The sequence below is a fragment of the Aethalodelphis obliquidens genome, unplaced genomic scaffold (assembly GCF_003676395.1).
Source record: "Aethalodelphis obliquidens isolate GAN/ISIS:26980383/991018 unplaced genomic scaffold, ASM367639v1 scaffold43, whole genome shotgun sequence".
Classification (NCBI taxonomy): domain Eukaryota; kingdom Metazoa; phylum Chordata; class Mammalia; order Artiodactyla; family Delphinidae; genus Aethalodelphis; species Aethalodelphis obliquidens.
In genome coordinates this window covers 7,898,369-7,913,135 of record NW_020837987.1, presented here as the reverse complement: position 1 = coordinate 7,913,135, position 14,767 = coordinate 7,898,369, and the positions used below count along the sequence as shown (strand labels likewise).

The 14,767-nt window shown below is 53.9% G+C and overlaps 2 protein-coding genes across 9 annotated transcripts in view; both read right to left on the bottom strand.

Moving 5' to 3' along the window:
• ACTN4 (actinin alpha 4) overlaps nt 1–3,644 on the bottom strand; it is a 71,660-nt gene extending 68,016 nt beyond the window's left edge. For 2 of the 5 annotated variants that reach the window (XM_027079450.1, XM_027079454.1), the window contains exon 1: nt 3,384–3,644. In XM_027079450.1, the coding sequence (XP_026935251.1) occupies nt 3,384–3,545 (162 nt within the window). In that variant the 5' untranslated portion in view covers nt 3,546–3,644. Of the gene's footprint in view, nt 1–2,376; nt 3,319–3,383 lie in introns of those variants that run through there. The other 3 variants (XM_027079453.1, XM_027079451.1, XM_027079452.1) reach the window with 3 other exon arrangements.
• Nucleotides 3,645–8,754: 5,110 nt separating this feature from the next.
• Nucleotides 8,755–14,767, bottom strand: part of EIF3K (eukaryotic translation initiation factor 3 subunit K) — a 12,197-nt gene continuing 6,184 nt past the window's right edge. For 2 of the 4 annotated variants that reach the window (XM_027079461.1, XM_027079458.1), the window contains exons 5-8: nt 12,285–12,351; nt 12,107–12,184; nt 10,204–10,412; nt 8,755–8,823 (exon numbers count right to left, since the gene is read on the bottom strand). In XM_027079461.1, coding sequence (XP_026935262.1) covers nt 10,249–10,412; nt 12,107–12,184; nt 12,285–12,351 — 309 coding nt within the window. In that variant the 3' untranslated portion in view covers nt 8,755–8,823; nt 10,204–10,248. Of the gene's footprint in view, nt 8,824–10,203; nt 10,413–11,760; nt 11,876–12,106; nt 12,185–12,284; nt 12,352–14,767 lie in introns of those variants that run through there. The other 2 variants (XM_027079459.1, XM_027079460.1) reach the window with 2 other exon arrangements.

Below are 14,767 nucleotides of genomic sequence, written 5' to 3'. Positions count from 1 at the left end.
AGCCTGAGTCAAAGGTCAGGGTCTAAACACTGAGGCCCTGTAAGCAGTGATGTTTCAATGAACAGGCAACCTTAGCAAAGGAGGCAATTCCTCTTGCTGTGATGAGAAGTTCTAGATCAGCTATCAAGTGACCTCACCTGTCCAGCAGAATGGGGGGCGGGGGGCGGGGCAAGGCTACCCAGGCCCCTTTCAGAAACTGGGAGAGAGAACTCTGGCCCAGAGCTATAATTGCTCAAGAATTTGCTCAAAGGCCAGACCAGGCCTTCCCCCACACCCCTGGAGAAAACACGCAGAGCCTTCCCAGATCAGAACTGTTGCATAAGCTACTTATCAGGTAATGCCTTGGTTACAAGGGTCCTTAGAAGGGCTTCAGGTAGAAGTGAGAACCACCAGGATCACACGCACCCTCTGACTTGGGCCAAACCTTGCTTAATTCCTAGAAGAATTCAATTCCACACGCTTTAAGGGCCTACAGCTATCCTGGATAGTGATTTTTAGGGTATGAGAGTACACACAGGACACTCACAGGACTGCCACTCTCCCTGTGACCAGTGGCTCAGCCTTGAAGGGGCAAGAAGGGCAATCTGTCATTCACTAAAGTGACACTGCAGCGCAGAAAAACCCAGCCAGCCTGTCTGGGGGGAATGGGGGTGGGGGGGTTCCTCTTAGAAGGAAGACAACAGCACAAACTTGTGTATATGGTTCCTTTCAATTACTCCTTCTCCCATTTCAGAAAGGATCCCCACCCCGTAACAGGCAGGTGCACAGCAGTGAAGCAACATTTCCCCCCAAAGTACAGCTATGTGTAAGTATTTGTAGCAGTTGTATAAAGCAGGACACACTAGAATCTGCCCCTTATTGAGAACCTAAAACAGCTAGTATTAGAGGGGTTGTGAGCCACCCTTTCCCTGAACCTCGCCTGGTCCTTGTGGAAGGGAGGAGGGAGGATGATCCAACAGCAGCAAGGCCTAGGGGTTCCGGTGAGTCCCCTAGGGGGTCCCACCCAGGCCTGAATGGTGCCTCAGCCTCACCCAGCGCGCAAGGTAGCCTATAACCACGAAGGAGCACACACCCTAACTCCCAGAGGGGAGTGGAAGTGAGCTAGCAAAGGGAGTCACTCTGGGAGTTGTAGAAGTCAGGAAGGGAGGGAATGGGAAGGTCCCCACTCCCACCACCTGAGTAAAAATGTTCCGAAGCTCATTCTCCACAAGCACCTGGAGCTGGAGAAGACAGATCCCAGACATGCTCAAAAACAACCCCGTGGCCCCCTGTTCCCCTCCCAACTTTCCAAGTCTCTTGGCAACTCTTAACCTTTTCCAGCCCGGCACTGCCTCCGGCAATAAATTACTGTTGAGACTGCAGGCTAGGTCTCTCCCCTCAAAAAGAATTTTATGTCAGATTATCTCAACCTGCCCACCCGGAGGAAGGTGGGGCAACAGATAAGGACACCACCATCAAGCCGCCCCCCCCCCCCCCCCCCCCAACTACTGATGAGGAAATTCAAGCAGAGGTTGGTAATTTACCCAAGGTCATGCCAGGCTCCACCCCAGGGTGCCTGGAACAGCTGCTCCCTTCACCCTTTCCCCTCCACACTGGGCTGCCTGCACGGAGCTCCCAAAGCACCAACTCACACCCTCAAGAGGCTTCCAGCCGCACTCACCACTCGAGCCCCTCGCCTGAGTTGGCCCCCATGATCCTGAGGAAGCTCCCCCAAAGCTACCCTCCCGAAGTCCCAACACCACACACATCCGTCCTTGTAGAATCAAGAAGGGACCCCTTCGACCCCTCCTCATGTCACAGATGACAGAACTGCCCTGAGATCAAGGGTCTTGCCCAAGGCCACAGAGCTGACAACAAAGCTAGGAAGAAAATCCAGATCTCCGGAACATATTAAATGCCTCTAAGTGCAAGTACTTCCCACCCTCTTCACACACAACACTTTTAAACAGCCCCCTCCCAACACACACACCCACTCAACACCCTCCTTTCTTTAGCTCTTGCTGCACATGCTCAAACCCTCTCTTCTATAAGCTTGGAGCTCTCCCCTCTCAACCACCCTGGATTACACACACACACACCACCTTCTCAACATGCCACCTGAAAACAGACCCTGCTTTAGAAAGAGCTCTTCACCACCACCCCCAAAAGACACAATTCTTCTGGACACTCTCACCTCTTCCTCCCCAAACAATGTATTCTCCCTTCACAATACACACACTCTCTCCAGTCTCGGGACTGCATATCCAGAAGCCCCCACCCCCAAATTCCTTTCTCAGTCTATCCATCACACACTCCCTTTCTAATGAGACTTTCATTACTACTCTAACCTCCCTCCCACCATCCGCCATTCCGCTCATTCCCTCCCGCCATCCTCACCTGGTCCAGGCTACCTTAGCCTCCGGCGCCGCCAACCCTTTGCTGAGCTTTGTCTGCGTTCCATCAGTTCTTCAGAACCCCTCCTCAAAACACTCCAGATACTCTCTGGATCCCCCCTTCGGCCTCTCCTCATCAATGAGGTCTCGGCCTCATCACATTCCTCCTCTTCTTCCTATCTCCCAATCTTCTCCTCTTCCCCGTAGAACAGCGCACCCCAAATAAATCTCACCTCCTCCAAAACCTCCTATTCACAGCTCCCTAACTTCTCCCTTCAGACCCGGAGTCCCGGAACTCCTCCTTAGCAGCCCTCCCCGTTCTCACCCCCCAAGCTCCGGGTCCTTTCACACCCACTTCTTTCCTCAGCCCCTCTCCTCCTTCCACCTCCCCAGTCTCCCCAGTCCTCCCACTACTCTTCAGACTTCATAATCCCTTCCTTGGTACCCCTACTCCATCTTCAGACTTCCAGAATCTTCATCCCCTTTAGAAGTCCCCCAACCCGGGGCTCCCACAATTCCAACCCTCTTCAGAGGATTCCGCAATCCAAATAACCCCCTCCGTACTCGAGCTCTTCAGACTCCCCCGACGCCTAACTCTATCCTGACCCACAAATTCCAGACTCCCCCGTTTCTCTCTGAACACCCCCCAGTCCATCCTGACCCACCAGTCCCGCCTCAGACCCCATTCCATTTTAGAGTCTCCAATCATCTCGCCGGTTTCCCCCAATTCCCCGCCCAGACCCTCCAATTCCTTCATCGGGCTCCCCGATTCCTTGTTTTAGATTTCCATATTCCCTACTCAGCCGCCAATTATTTTTTCAGACTCCCAATTCCCTGCTCAAGTTCTGCAACTCCTCTTCAGGACTCTAAACCCCTTCCCAGACCCGCCAGTTCATTCCCAGGACGCCCAGTTCTCACCACAGACCCTCCAATTCCGTCTCAGGACCTCCCAGCCCCCAGCCTCCCTCGGAAGCCCCCCCCTCCAGCCCATTCGGCCCGCGGGCCGCGCACCTTGCGCTGCTGCTTCTCCCAGGCCGGGTCCAGCAGCAGGTCCCGGTCCCAGTCGTCCTCCTGGGCCATGTAGTCGCCCATGCTACCCCCGCCGCCAGCGCCATTGCTCCCGCTGCTGGGGCCGTATTGGTACGACTGGTTCGCCGCGTGGTAGTCCACCATTCCGCTGCCTCTCCCGAGCCCGTCCACTCCCGCCTCTGCTCCCGCCCCTCTGGCCGAGCCGCCGTCGCCGCCGCCGCCGCTACCGCCGCCGCTTCAGCAGCTTCAGCCCGCCCTCCGCTGACGCCTGCGCACTGCTCGCTGCGCCTGCGCACCGCGCCGCCGCCGCCGCCCTCTCGCGCGCGCGCGCTTCCTATGCCAAAAAGCACTGAAACCCCGCCTCGGGGAGCTCGGAGCCTGCGCAGAGTGCACCTCCCCTCGGCCCTTCAGCTCATGGACGAGCCGCGCCCCCTCTCCCGCGTGAGCGCGCGCAGCCTCTGCGTGTGGGCGGGGCCCGAGCATGGATGATTCGTAAGGCGGGTCTCGACATCAGGCTTGAACCTGCTGAGGCGTGGCGTGTATTCCCATTCAGTAACAGAAATTTAACAAATATTTATTAAGCGCCCTCTGTGTGCGTTGCCAGTAAACAAGATAGACAAAACTCCCTGGCCTCATGGAAGGGAGACAACAAAATTTTAAGTACATATATATTACAGGGGTAAGTGTTATGGAGAAAAATCAAGCAAAGCTGGAACGTAAACGAAGTACTCAAGGTAGCCTTTGCGGAGAAGGAGAACATTTGAACAAACACCTGAGGGATTCACGAAATGAACATGGGAGTTAGATAGACTGGAATAGATACTGGCTGATGGGAAAGGTAGAGGATTTTTTGGACTTGTCTATCTTCATTCATTCAACAAACATTTATTGGGCACCTACTGGTGTGCCAGGGCCTGTTCTTGGGTACTGGCGATATGGTGCCGAGCATGATAAATGTGATTGGTTCTCAAGTGGCTAATATGGGGGGGCGTGGCGCAGCAATAAATAAATAAATACAGATAAATGACATTGCTACATTGAGGCATGTCAAGTGTAAATATCCAAAGCGGAGCTCCTCATCTTGCTCTCTGACCTGGTCACCCCACAGTCATCCCCATCCCAGTCAATGGCACCTCCATCCTTCCAGCTGTGCAGGCAACAAAGCTTGCAGTCCTCCTTGGCTCCTCTGTCTTCACACCCCACATCCAGTTCTTCAGGAAATTCTGTCAGTTCCATCTTCAGAGTATGTACGGAATCCACCCACTTCCCCTTTCCCCCACGGCCACACATCCTGGTCCTGTCCAGCCTCGCCTTGTCTTCGCTTGGACCACTGCAGTAGCGTCCTCACCATCTCTCTGCTCCTCCACTCACCTCCCAACTCTCCTTCTCACAAGAGGTCAGAAGGAGCCTGTGAACACTTGAGTCAGATCAAGTCCCTTCCTCCCTGCTCAGAACCTTCCTTTGGTGCCTCGTGTCAAAGTCAAGGAAAGGAGGAAAGGCTGCCGGAGTCTTCCTTGCACTGGTGCAGCCCAGCCCAGCTTTTGAAATAACCGAGACTCCTGGGGCCTCAGCCAAACCCACAAGGTCTTCCAGGTCCTGGTCATCCTGGTCCCCATTCTTATCCCAGCTCACCTCCCACTCTGCCCCTCCTCTCTGAGCTCCCGCCACACTGCTGGCCTCCTAGCTGTTCCTCCAACACCCCGGGTATGCTCCAGCCTCAGGGCCTTTGTATACGGTGATACCTGTTACCACTGTTTGGAACACTTTCCCCAGATACTGGATCCCCTGGGCTCATAGCCTCCTCTCCTGCAGATCAGCGGAAGTATCACCTCGTGAGACCTCCCCTGACCACCTTTTCATAAATAGCATCCCACACCTTCCCAGCTTTATTCTTTCCAGAATACTGATCACCATTTAATATACTACATGACCGCTTTATTTATCATGTTTATTTGTCTCCTTCCCAACAATGTCAGCCCGTGAATGGTGAGGATCTTTTGCTTTGGTCACTGCTGTATCTCTAGCCCCTGAAGCAGTGTCTGGTACAAGACAGAAGCTTAATAAATCCCAGATGAATGAACAGACTTAAAACCATACTGAAGAATCTGAGGAGTTTTTTTGGTTTTTTTGTTTTTTTACTATTTTTTGCCTGAAAAGAAGTTTTGATTTTATTCTAAGTGCAGTGCGGACATATAATGAATTTTATTCTAAGTGCAATGGTAAGTTAGGAGAGGACTGCAAGCAGGGGTGGGGTCTGATTCAACTGTCCATAGGGTCTGTCTGGCCACACAAGGGGAACAAACTGTAGAAGGTGGAGTGAGTTCAGGGAGCCCAGCGGGGAGGCTGCCGCGATGGTCCTGACGAGGCTGGACAGACAGACAAGAGGGTGAAGGAGGAGAGTGCTGAGGAGAGGCAGTGGGAGGATGTGGGAAAGTGGAGCCTCCAAGACTTAGTGTCATGAATTTGATGGGGGTGGGAGGCAGGGGCGGGAAAGAGCAAAGAATCAAGACTCAAGATGGCTCTAGGTTTTGGACCTAGAGCAACCTTGAGGGAAATGGGTGGGTGTTAGGGAAGGTACGAAGGTAAGGGTTTGACTGAAGCAGAGCCTGACCGGCAATACAAAAGGACTGTGTTGCAGTCATCTGCTGGGGATGGGGATTGGAAGACACAGCTTCTCCAGGTTATGGGAGCTACCGGGATCTCTCCTCTCCTCTCTCAAAGGCACTAGAAGAGATCCAAGGGCAAGCAAAGGAAGGGGATGATGCCTAGGTGGCAGCCCACTTTCCCAGATAATGCCATGACCTGGCCAAAGACACGGGTGTTGGCTGTTTCCAAAGCTGGGCTGGGCTGGGCTGGGTCTGGCTTGGGGCAAAGCACCCTCTTCCTGCCTAACCTGCAGAACGAGCCCAGGACTCTTGCGCTGGGCTTGCAGGGCAGGGAAAGGCCACTCAAACAATGGGCCATCTGCCCCTCCCTGCGTGCTCCCGGTTGACACTGAGAAACCTCCCAGACCAAGGGCTCAGAGATGAAGTGGATGTCGAAGTCCCCAGCCAATGAGGTTTAAATTAAAGGCTCCCTTTAACTGCCAGCTTTGAGGCCACTTCCCAGCAGCCATCCATGGACAGTGCAGTAATAATAGCTACTGTTTATGGAGGGTCAAGGTGCAGCAGGCAAGAAGAGGGGGCAGGGAGAGATCCCTGAGTGAAAGGGTATGGCCAGTGGGCCCTGGCATTAGGTTCACCATTTCCACATCACCATTTCTTGGAGCTCTCGAGACTTCAGTCAGAACTTATTAAATGCTGTATCCCATTACTGGGAAATCTCCGGCAGTCTAATGGTTAGGATGCGGCACTTTCATGGCTGTGGTCCAGGTTCAATCCCTAGTCAGGGAACTAAGATCCCACAAGCCTCACGGTCAAAAAAATAAATTAAATAAATAAGTGTTGGATTAAAACAAATAAATGCTGTATCCCATTATTAATGCTACTTAGATGAAACAAAGGAGAGAGGGCTGCATCCTCTCAGGGTAGGAACATGAACAGGTCCTGGGATGTCTAGAGGCGACTGTGGAAGCACCTGAAACAGCAGCCCTAAGCCCAAGCCACCATGACAGGTGACAAGTTGAGTGCATTAACTCACAGCAATGACTGGAGTGGGTACTCTCCCCAGCTGTAAGACTGAGGCACAGAGGGGTTGACTAACACCCCCGAAGGTCACTAGGCTGGTGTTTGAACTCAGTCGTTCTGCAGAGCCAGGCCTCTTAGCTGCTCAAAGGATGATCCTCCTGGAGTAAAAGCAGGTTGGCAAAGCCGGACAAGTTGTGGCTTCCAAAACAGATAAAGGTCATTTCCTCCTCCCCTGCAGGGTGGCCATGGCCCATTGTACCCTTCACAAGGGCAATGTTACGTGGGTGAGTGGGAGTGTGCCCACCCAGAACGGGTGCCTTTTGCTGACTCACACAACCAAATGGGTGGGTAACAGCATCCCAGTCTCCCCTCCTTCTACCCCCCTTAGAGCTAGCTCCCAATTCCTGAGCTGCAAAAGCACCCTGTTCCCCAGGGTTTGGGTATGCCCTAGTTCCTGGATCCTGCTCAGGTCTGATCCCAGAGCAAAGGGTGTCCCGTCGGCCCTGCCTCCCCAAGTCAGGGCCCTCAGAGAACGATGGGTGTGAGTGCTGGCAAGTGGGGAGGGCTGGGAAGGCTGGCAGCACAGGCTCACCTGCCCTTTCCGTGGGCAGAGTCCACACATATGGTCATTTGAGAATGAGGCGCTCCCTCAGGGGCACCAGCAGTCTATGTAAAGGGATGTGCATCTATTGTGGCATTTGATTTCCTCCATTTTCCCCAGTCACTGTTGTCCCCACTCCCTCTTCCTGCAGGCAACAGGCTCACCGGTGAAGACACCGGCCCAAAGTCACTCCGCCTGAAAGTCTGGAATACCTTATAAAATGCGAATAACCAACCTAAGGTCACTCTGCCAGAATGTCTGGAATACTTTGTAAGATGCGAATGACCAACCCAACTAAGATCATGTGACGTGTGTTGGGCCTCCTGGCCACTGTAGGCTGGGACTCGGCATGGGGTAGGGGTGGAATGGCCTGGCCTCAAATCCCAATTTTCTTATAAAGTCTCACCGAACAGAAGAGTGCTGGGGACTAGTTTGCAACACTGGGGACAAACTCTTCTGACTCTGAAATTAACGACTCCAGTTTTCTAAGCGCCAAAATCAGGCTAGGTCCTGATCTGAGGAATTTACCAGCCAGAGCTCACAGAATCCTCATGATTCTGACAAGGGTGCATTATTCTCCCCCTTTCACAGATGAGGAAACTGAGGAACAGAAAGCAAGGACACAAAACCGCTTGAGCAAGCAGCCAGAATACCCCCCCGCCCCCGCAAACTCACCCCTCCAGCCACTGCCTCAAGGCCACTAGTGGCTGCATCTGTGAGGGCCAAGGGCAACCGGTGCCTCTCCCTCACCAGGAACCCAGTGGCCACACCTGTTCGCCTAGGTTTTCAAGAGGACAGAAGAGCCCAAGCTGGCCCCAGGTGCAGGGCTGGGCTCCTACATCCCATTCACACCCTCCTCCTTGCTGACTCACCCACAGCCCATTCACACCCTCTTTGCTGACTCATGGCTGCGTGCCCTCCACTTGTGACCTGACAGGTCAGGAAGGTGGTGATGGAGGTCAGTTGCTGGGTCCGGGCAGAGGAGGAGATCAAAGGAAGCTTGGCTGCTGGTGGACGTGGGTGTGGGCAGCCAGAACAGAGGTGGCCCCGGCACAGGGCCATGCGAGGCCTGCTCCCCTGGCGGGAGAGGGGCAGAGTCAGGTAGCCAACAAGAAGATAACAGGGCTAAGAAGTCAACAAGTCTTTATTAAACGCCTGCAAAGTTACTGGGAGGAGGCCATGATGCTGGACACACCTGTTGAAAGGGAAGGCCAGGGTCAACGTGAGCACAACGGGAGACGAACCTCTAGCCACCAACCACAGCGCCCATGATTGTTTAGGGGCAGATGATCACAGACCCCCTCAGTCACCATCACAAAGGCAGTAGAGTTAAAAGTCTGGAGTCTGGAACAAGGAGGCCTAGGTTCAGGTCGCGGCTCCACCCTGTACCGGGGGCAGGGTGGGGGGGGGGTGACCTCAAGCAAGTCGCTAAACATCAGTTTCCCACCTGTAAGAACCATCTACCCTATGGGATTAAATGATGGCCTTAGAACAATGCCTGTTACTAAGTAAGTGTGGCTCGCTATCATCATCACCGTCATAGTAACATTTATTACGTACTGTTTGCAAGACACTCTGAGCACTGAACTTACATCTCCTCACTGCAGAACCCTTTGCTCCAGTGAGTTCTCTCAGAGAACCCCACCCAGTGGGCACATCTCATTTAGAGTGAGGGTCCACAGCCCCCAATCGTGGAGATGACTGCCCGCTCAATCTTGTTTCTCGATTAAGCAGCAACTTGGTTTGTACTCAGAGGCTACACCATACCAGTCCGTATCTTTCAAACACCAAAATCACACTCGAGACCCAGGGCCTAAGGAAGCAGCCCTTCCCTGTCCCCCGGTTCTCTCTCACTCCAAGACATCCATGCAGCGCAAAGGTGAGAGAGCACGTGCTAGTGGAACAACAGGTTTGCTCCAGCTGAGCAGCCAGTGGAGTCTGTTAGGTAATGTATACGTGATGGTGACAAAGGTAACCTTCAGTGAGCTGTGGGACTGGTTCCTTGCTAAGTGGTGCACGTGGATCGCCTCACTTCACACTCACACCTCCATGAGGTGCCTATCGTGGTGGTGTTCAGTTACTTACAATAATGGCACCTACCTTACGGGGGTGACCTGAGGACCGATGACTTAAAAAGTGTAAAGAACTACACAGTGTTTGTTATAATCATTGGTGCCAACATCCCCCCTTTATACGTGAGAAAACCGAGGCACAGAGAGATAAAAATCTCTTGCCCAAAGTTACACAGCTATGAAATAAAGAACCAAGATCCCACCCAGCTAGCCGGACTGCAGAGCCTGCACTTCTGGTTGGTGTTTTGCTGCGTTTTAGCAGATGCGGGGCTGAGGCCCCGAGAGCCCTGGGATCAGTGAAGGTGCGGGGACACCCTGCAAGGCCCCTCCAGACCCCGGGAAGTCTTACTGAGTGCTTCAGGGCAGGATATAGTACCCAGAATTCCAGGGGAGGACACCCAGCATTCTCTGCCATCCCTCCCTGGGCAGGCGGCCTGGGACGGAAGAGGTCAGGGGAGTCTGGCAGATGCCAATTTCCTGGCCTTGAACCAGAACCTATTTACCTGGGTCCTTTGGGGCCCCAGCCCTGGTCTGTCAAAGGGCACCTCCTAAGGCCTACAGCCTGAGGCCTCAGGCCACCACTCACTGTCAAAGTCGATCTTCTCCACGATATTCTTGGGCTTAATGCTCTCTTCCTGGCTACAGATGAAGATCTGGCCCGACTCATCGGTGCTCCAGCCGTACTTGCTCATCCACACCTTTAGCTGGCTGTCTGCAGGGGACACAGCAGCACAGGGGCTTTGCGCACTCTGATCCCACAGCACCGGGGGGCCAAGGTGTCCCCCTTCCCCGCCTTCAGCCCACCTGGTCTCCTGCTGCCGGCCTGGTGCTTCTACAGTTCATTCTCCGAACAGCAGCCAGAGGGAGCCTTTTAGCCTTCTCATCCTTCCCGTTACAGGGCTTTTGCCTTAGCCTCCTTTCATTTTCTATTTACCTCTCCCATTTCGAAGCTCGGCTCCTAATGACAGCAGTGTACTTATCTGCCCTTCGCCACAATCTACATGAAATGGCTTCAGAATTAGGGCGTCATCATTACCACTGACAATAAGCTTATGGCACCAGGTCTAAGCATTTCCCTGCAACTGTTTTTTGCCTTTAGAAAATATGCCTGTAAGGTTGTCCAGCCAGAGAAGTGTTCTGTTCCTTGAAATAACTCTTTTCTGTATGACTATTATTCATCTGTTTCTCTTTACATTCCATTCTAAGGGTTGTTTCATCCCCTTTTGATTTAATTTCACTTTTAAATATGTAAAACATCTATCCGAGGTAAAGCACTTAGTATAGTGCCTGACTCAAAGTGCCCACTAAAAGTTAGCTTCCACTGAAAACACACAAACATCCCACAGAAAACCCACCTGGCTCAAAAGGCAAAACTACCCAAGACGGTACTTAGAGAAATCTCTCCCCCAACCCACCACTCTCCTCCCTGTTCTCACGTCCGGCCCCCAGGGAGTAACCATTTTCCTTAGTTCTTTTATTTTTCCTTCTTGCGTTTCTTTTTGCAAAATGAGCAAATACACACACATTTTTTTTTTCTTTTTGGAGGGATCTTTTTTTTTTTTGCGGTACGCAGGCCTCTCACTGCTGTGGCCTCTCCCGTTGCGGAGCACAGGCTCCGGACGCACAGGCCCAGCGGCCATGGCTCACGCACGGGCCCAGCCGCTCCGCGGCATGTGGGATCTTCCCGGACCGGGGCATGAACCCGTGTCCCCTGCATCGGCAGGCGGACTCTCAACCACTGCTCCACCAGGGAAGCCCTTGGAGGGATCTTTAAAAACATAAATCTGATCAGGTCCCTCTCTGCTCAGATCCTCCAGTGGCTCCATCTCACTCAGGGTAAAGGACAAAGTCCTCAGGCAGGAGGCTCCTCAGTATCTGAAGCCCCTCCCACCACCACCTCTCACCCTGCTCCAGCCTAGGGCTTCCTGGCTGCTCTGTGAGCACACGGGATCCTCACATTGGCTCTGCCCTCAGGCTGTAACCGTTCAGACGCTGCACCTCCTCACCTCCATGTGCCTCCTGTCCCCCCGCCCCTCGCCCACCCCAGCCCTCTCTAGGGGCTGTCATGCATGAATTCCCACTGGACATGTACATCTTCATTTGTCATCTGCTTTGCCAACTCCACAAGAACGAATCTGAGTCATTCTGTGTTGTTCACTGCTGTGGCCCCAGGGCCTTGAACACAGAATAGGCGTTGAATTAATTTACGCAGAATAAATGAATGAATGCCACAGGAACCCCGCCAAAGAAGGGAACATTTTATACTAATTCCTTATTCCCTCCCTGGGCCTTCAATAATGACCTGGTGAGGCAGGGGTGGGCCCATCTGAGAAGCTGGCTGAGGCCCACCGCCCTCCTCGCTCCCAACCTCCTAAACGGGCACTAGGGACCCAGAGGGGGCCTTACCTGTCAGATCCCCGAGCATCTCGGCCAGCAGCCAGCGATCAATGTGCTGATAAGTAATGCCCACAACATGGCAGATAACTGTGGAAATTAGGGACAAAGATGATGAAGGGCCACCCCCAAGACCCTGCTGCCACTCCCTCCCCCGCAGCAGGGAGCCCAAGCTCAGAGAGGAACTTACATTTTCGGACAGAGTCTTCAAAGCCAGTTATACCTTCCAAGAGGTCCATGTTTTCATCCAGGGCTTGCTGTGAGGGGATTTCAACAATGTTGAAATAACAGTAACATCAATAATGTCAAGAATATTGACACTGACAATAGCAGAAGTGAACACCCCAGCATCCACCCCACATGCCAGCCCTTCTTCTGTGTGCAACCTTATGATGCAACAGTTGCTGGTTTTTTGCCCATTTTATTTTTCTCTCTGGCTGCACCGCACAGCATATGGGATCTTAGTTCCCTGACCAGGGATCGAACCCGCACCCCCTGTAGTGGAAGTACAGAGTCTTAACCACTCGACCGCCAGGGAAGTCCCTTGCCATTTTAGAGATGAGGAAATCAAAGCTCAGAGCAGCTAAGTGATTTGCCCAAAGTCACAGAGCTGGGGTTTGAACCTGGCAGGCAGAAACCACAGTCCCAAGAGAGGAGACAGATACAGATTAGCTACCTACACTCACCTACCTCCTCTTGGCTCCCATCTCCGAGAAAAGGGCAACGGTCCTACCACAGCCCACGAGGCCCCCCAGGATCTGCCCGCCACCTCCTCCCACTCACCCCCTCACTCCAGCCACTGGGGCTCCTCGCTGCCCCTTAGAAATTCCAGACACCCGCCCACCTCAAGGTCTCTGCGATGGCTGCCTTGGGGGCTGGAACTCTCCTCCCCCACGGCTACCACTCCCACCTCCTTCAGGCCTCTGCTCAAATGCCACCTTCCCAGCCAGGGCGCCCCCCAACCTCAGTGTGAGAAACGAGGAAACTGCAAGGACAACGGGAAGGAGCAGCCGGTGCAGCGGGAGGAAAGCCAGGAGAGCAGCTGTCCCGGAGGCCAAGAGACACTGGCCAGGCAGCTGGGCTGGGGCCTGAGAACTTCCTACTGGACCTAGCAATGGGGACGTCACTGTGGGTCTCAACAAGAGTGGTTCCACGGCCTGCGTGTGGGTTGGGGGGGCAGAGGCTTGGTCATAAAAGCCTGAATGCACTGAACGGCGGCGTTGAGTTCATGTGAGCAGGGGGAGAGGGGAGGCTGAGCACAGGCAACCTGGCCCAGGGGCGGGCTGACCGACAGTCCCGATTCACCTGAGACTGAGGGTTTCCTGGGATGTGAGACTTTCAGCTTGAAAACCAGGAAAGCCCTGGGCAAACTGGGCCAGCCAGTGCCCCAGGCGGGAGCATGGCTGGAAGGGGAGCAGAGGGAGCGGGCGAGAGGCAGAGCTGGTGGGGAGTGTGGAGGTCCAGGGAGCATTCTCTTTTTTAGGCTAGAACTCACTGCGGGGTGGACGTGTTCCATGGTGACAGAAACGGTGCGGGAAGGCCAAGTTTGCTGCTATCAGAGACTGGGGAGAACGGCTTGGGTGATGCTGCCGAGTGGGCCAGGGGGAAGGGGGTCGGTGCACTGGAGCAGGGGTGCCTGTGACGGGAGGAGGGACAGGTCGCCCACGAAAAGAGAAAACTGCTCTGTCAGCTGCCGGTAGACGTCTGGCCAGGGGCCGGAAGTTCTGCTTTGGCTGCTTCTATTTTCCCATGAAATGAGAAGCCCGATGGTAAGCTGAGGTGGGGAGAAAGTGGTGGTGATGGGCAGCTGTGAAGAGCTGTCCAGGCGAGGGGGAGGGAAGCAAGGCCCCAGGCCAGGAGGAGCTGAAGAGCGGGTCTGGGTCGCTTGCTGGGTCTTCTCCAGCCTGGAGCATCCACTCAGACACAGGTGTCGAGGGGAGAAGCGCACGCCTTGCGCTGAAGGAGGAAGCAGAACAGAGGACTGGGGCTGCTGGCCAGGCCCAAGAATGTCGGGTCGGAGACTTGACCTCATGGGGGCGAGCTGGGAAGCGAGGAGGGAGTGGTCGGAGGGTGGAAACGTTTGACATTCATGGGCAGAAGAGGAGGCAATTGAGTACAGGCCGGTGGTTCCCAGCCTTAGCCGGCGATCAGAATCACCAAGGATAAGTGTTTAAAATCCCTAAGCCTAGACCACACCTGGACCAATTATATCAGATTCTGTGAAGGCAGGATTCACGTGTTCGTATTTGTTTTTTTAATTCCTCAGGGGTCCAATGTGGTGAGAACTGGTCTAGGATGTGAGGGGCTCAGGACACAGGTAGGACAAGAAATCCGGAAACTGAGAAGTCAGGGTGGTGGAAGGATGACGGATCTGCCCTTTCAAGTATCTGAGAATAAAGACAGCAGCGGTAAAGAGTGGCAGTGAGCTAAATTCTTCACAAAAATGAGGAGCAGTCATGGGGGGCGGGCAGGGGGGTGCTGATACCAACAAAGTGGGGCAGGAAGTGCTATCACAGGCGCTTCGGGGCTGGGGCCTGGGGGAGGGGAGATGGGTCTGGGAGCAGCAGTGAGAAGCTAGGAGGCCACCTGGCCTCCCACTTGGGAAGCTGCAGGAGTGGGAAGCCAGGCTCAGTTAGAACAAGAAAAGGGGGAAGAGTATTTAGAGGATGGAGG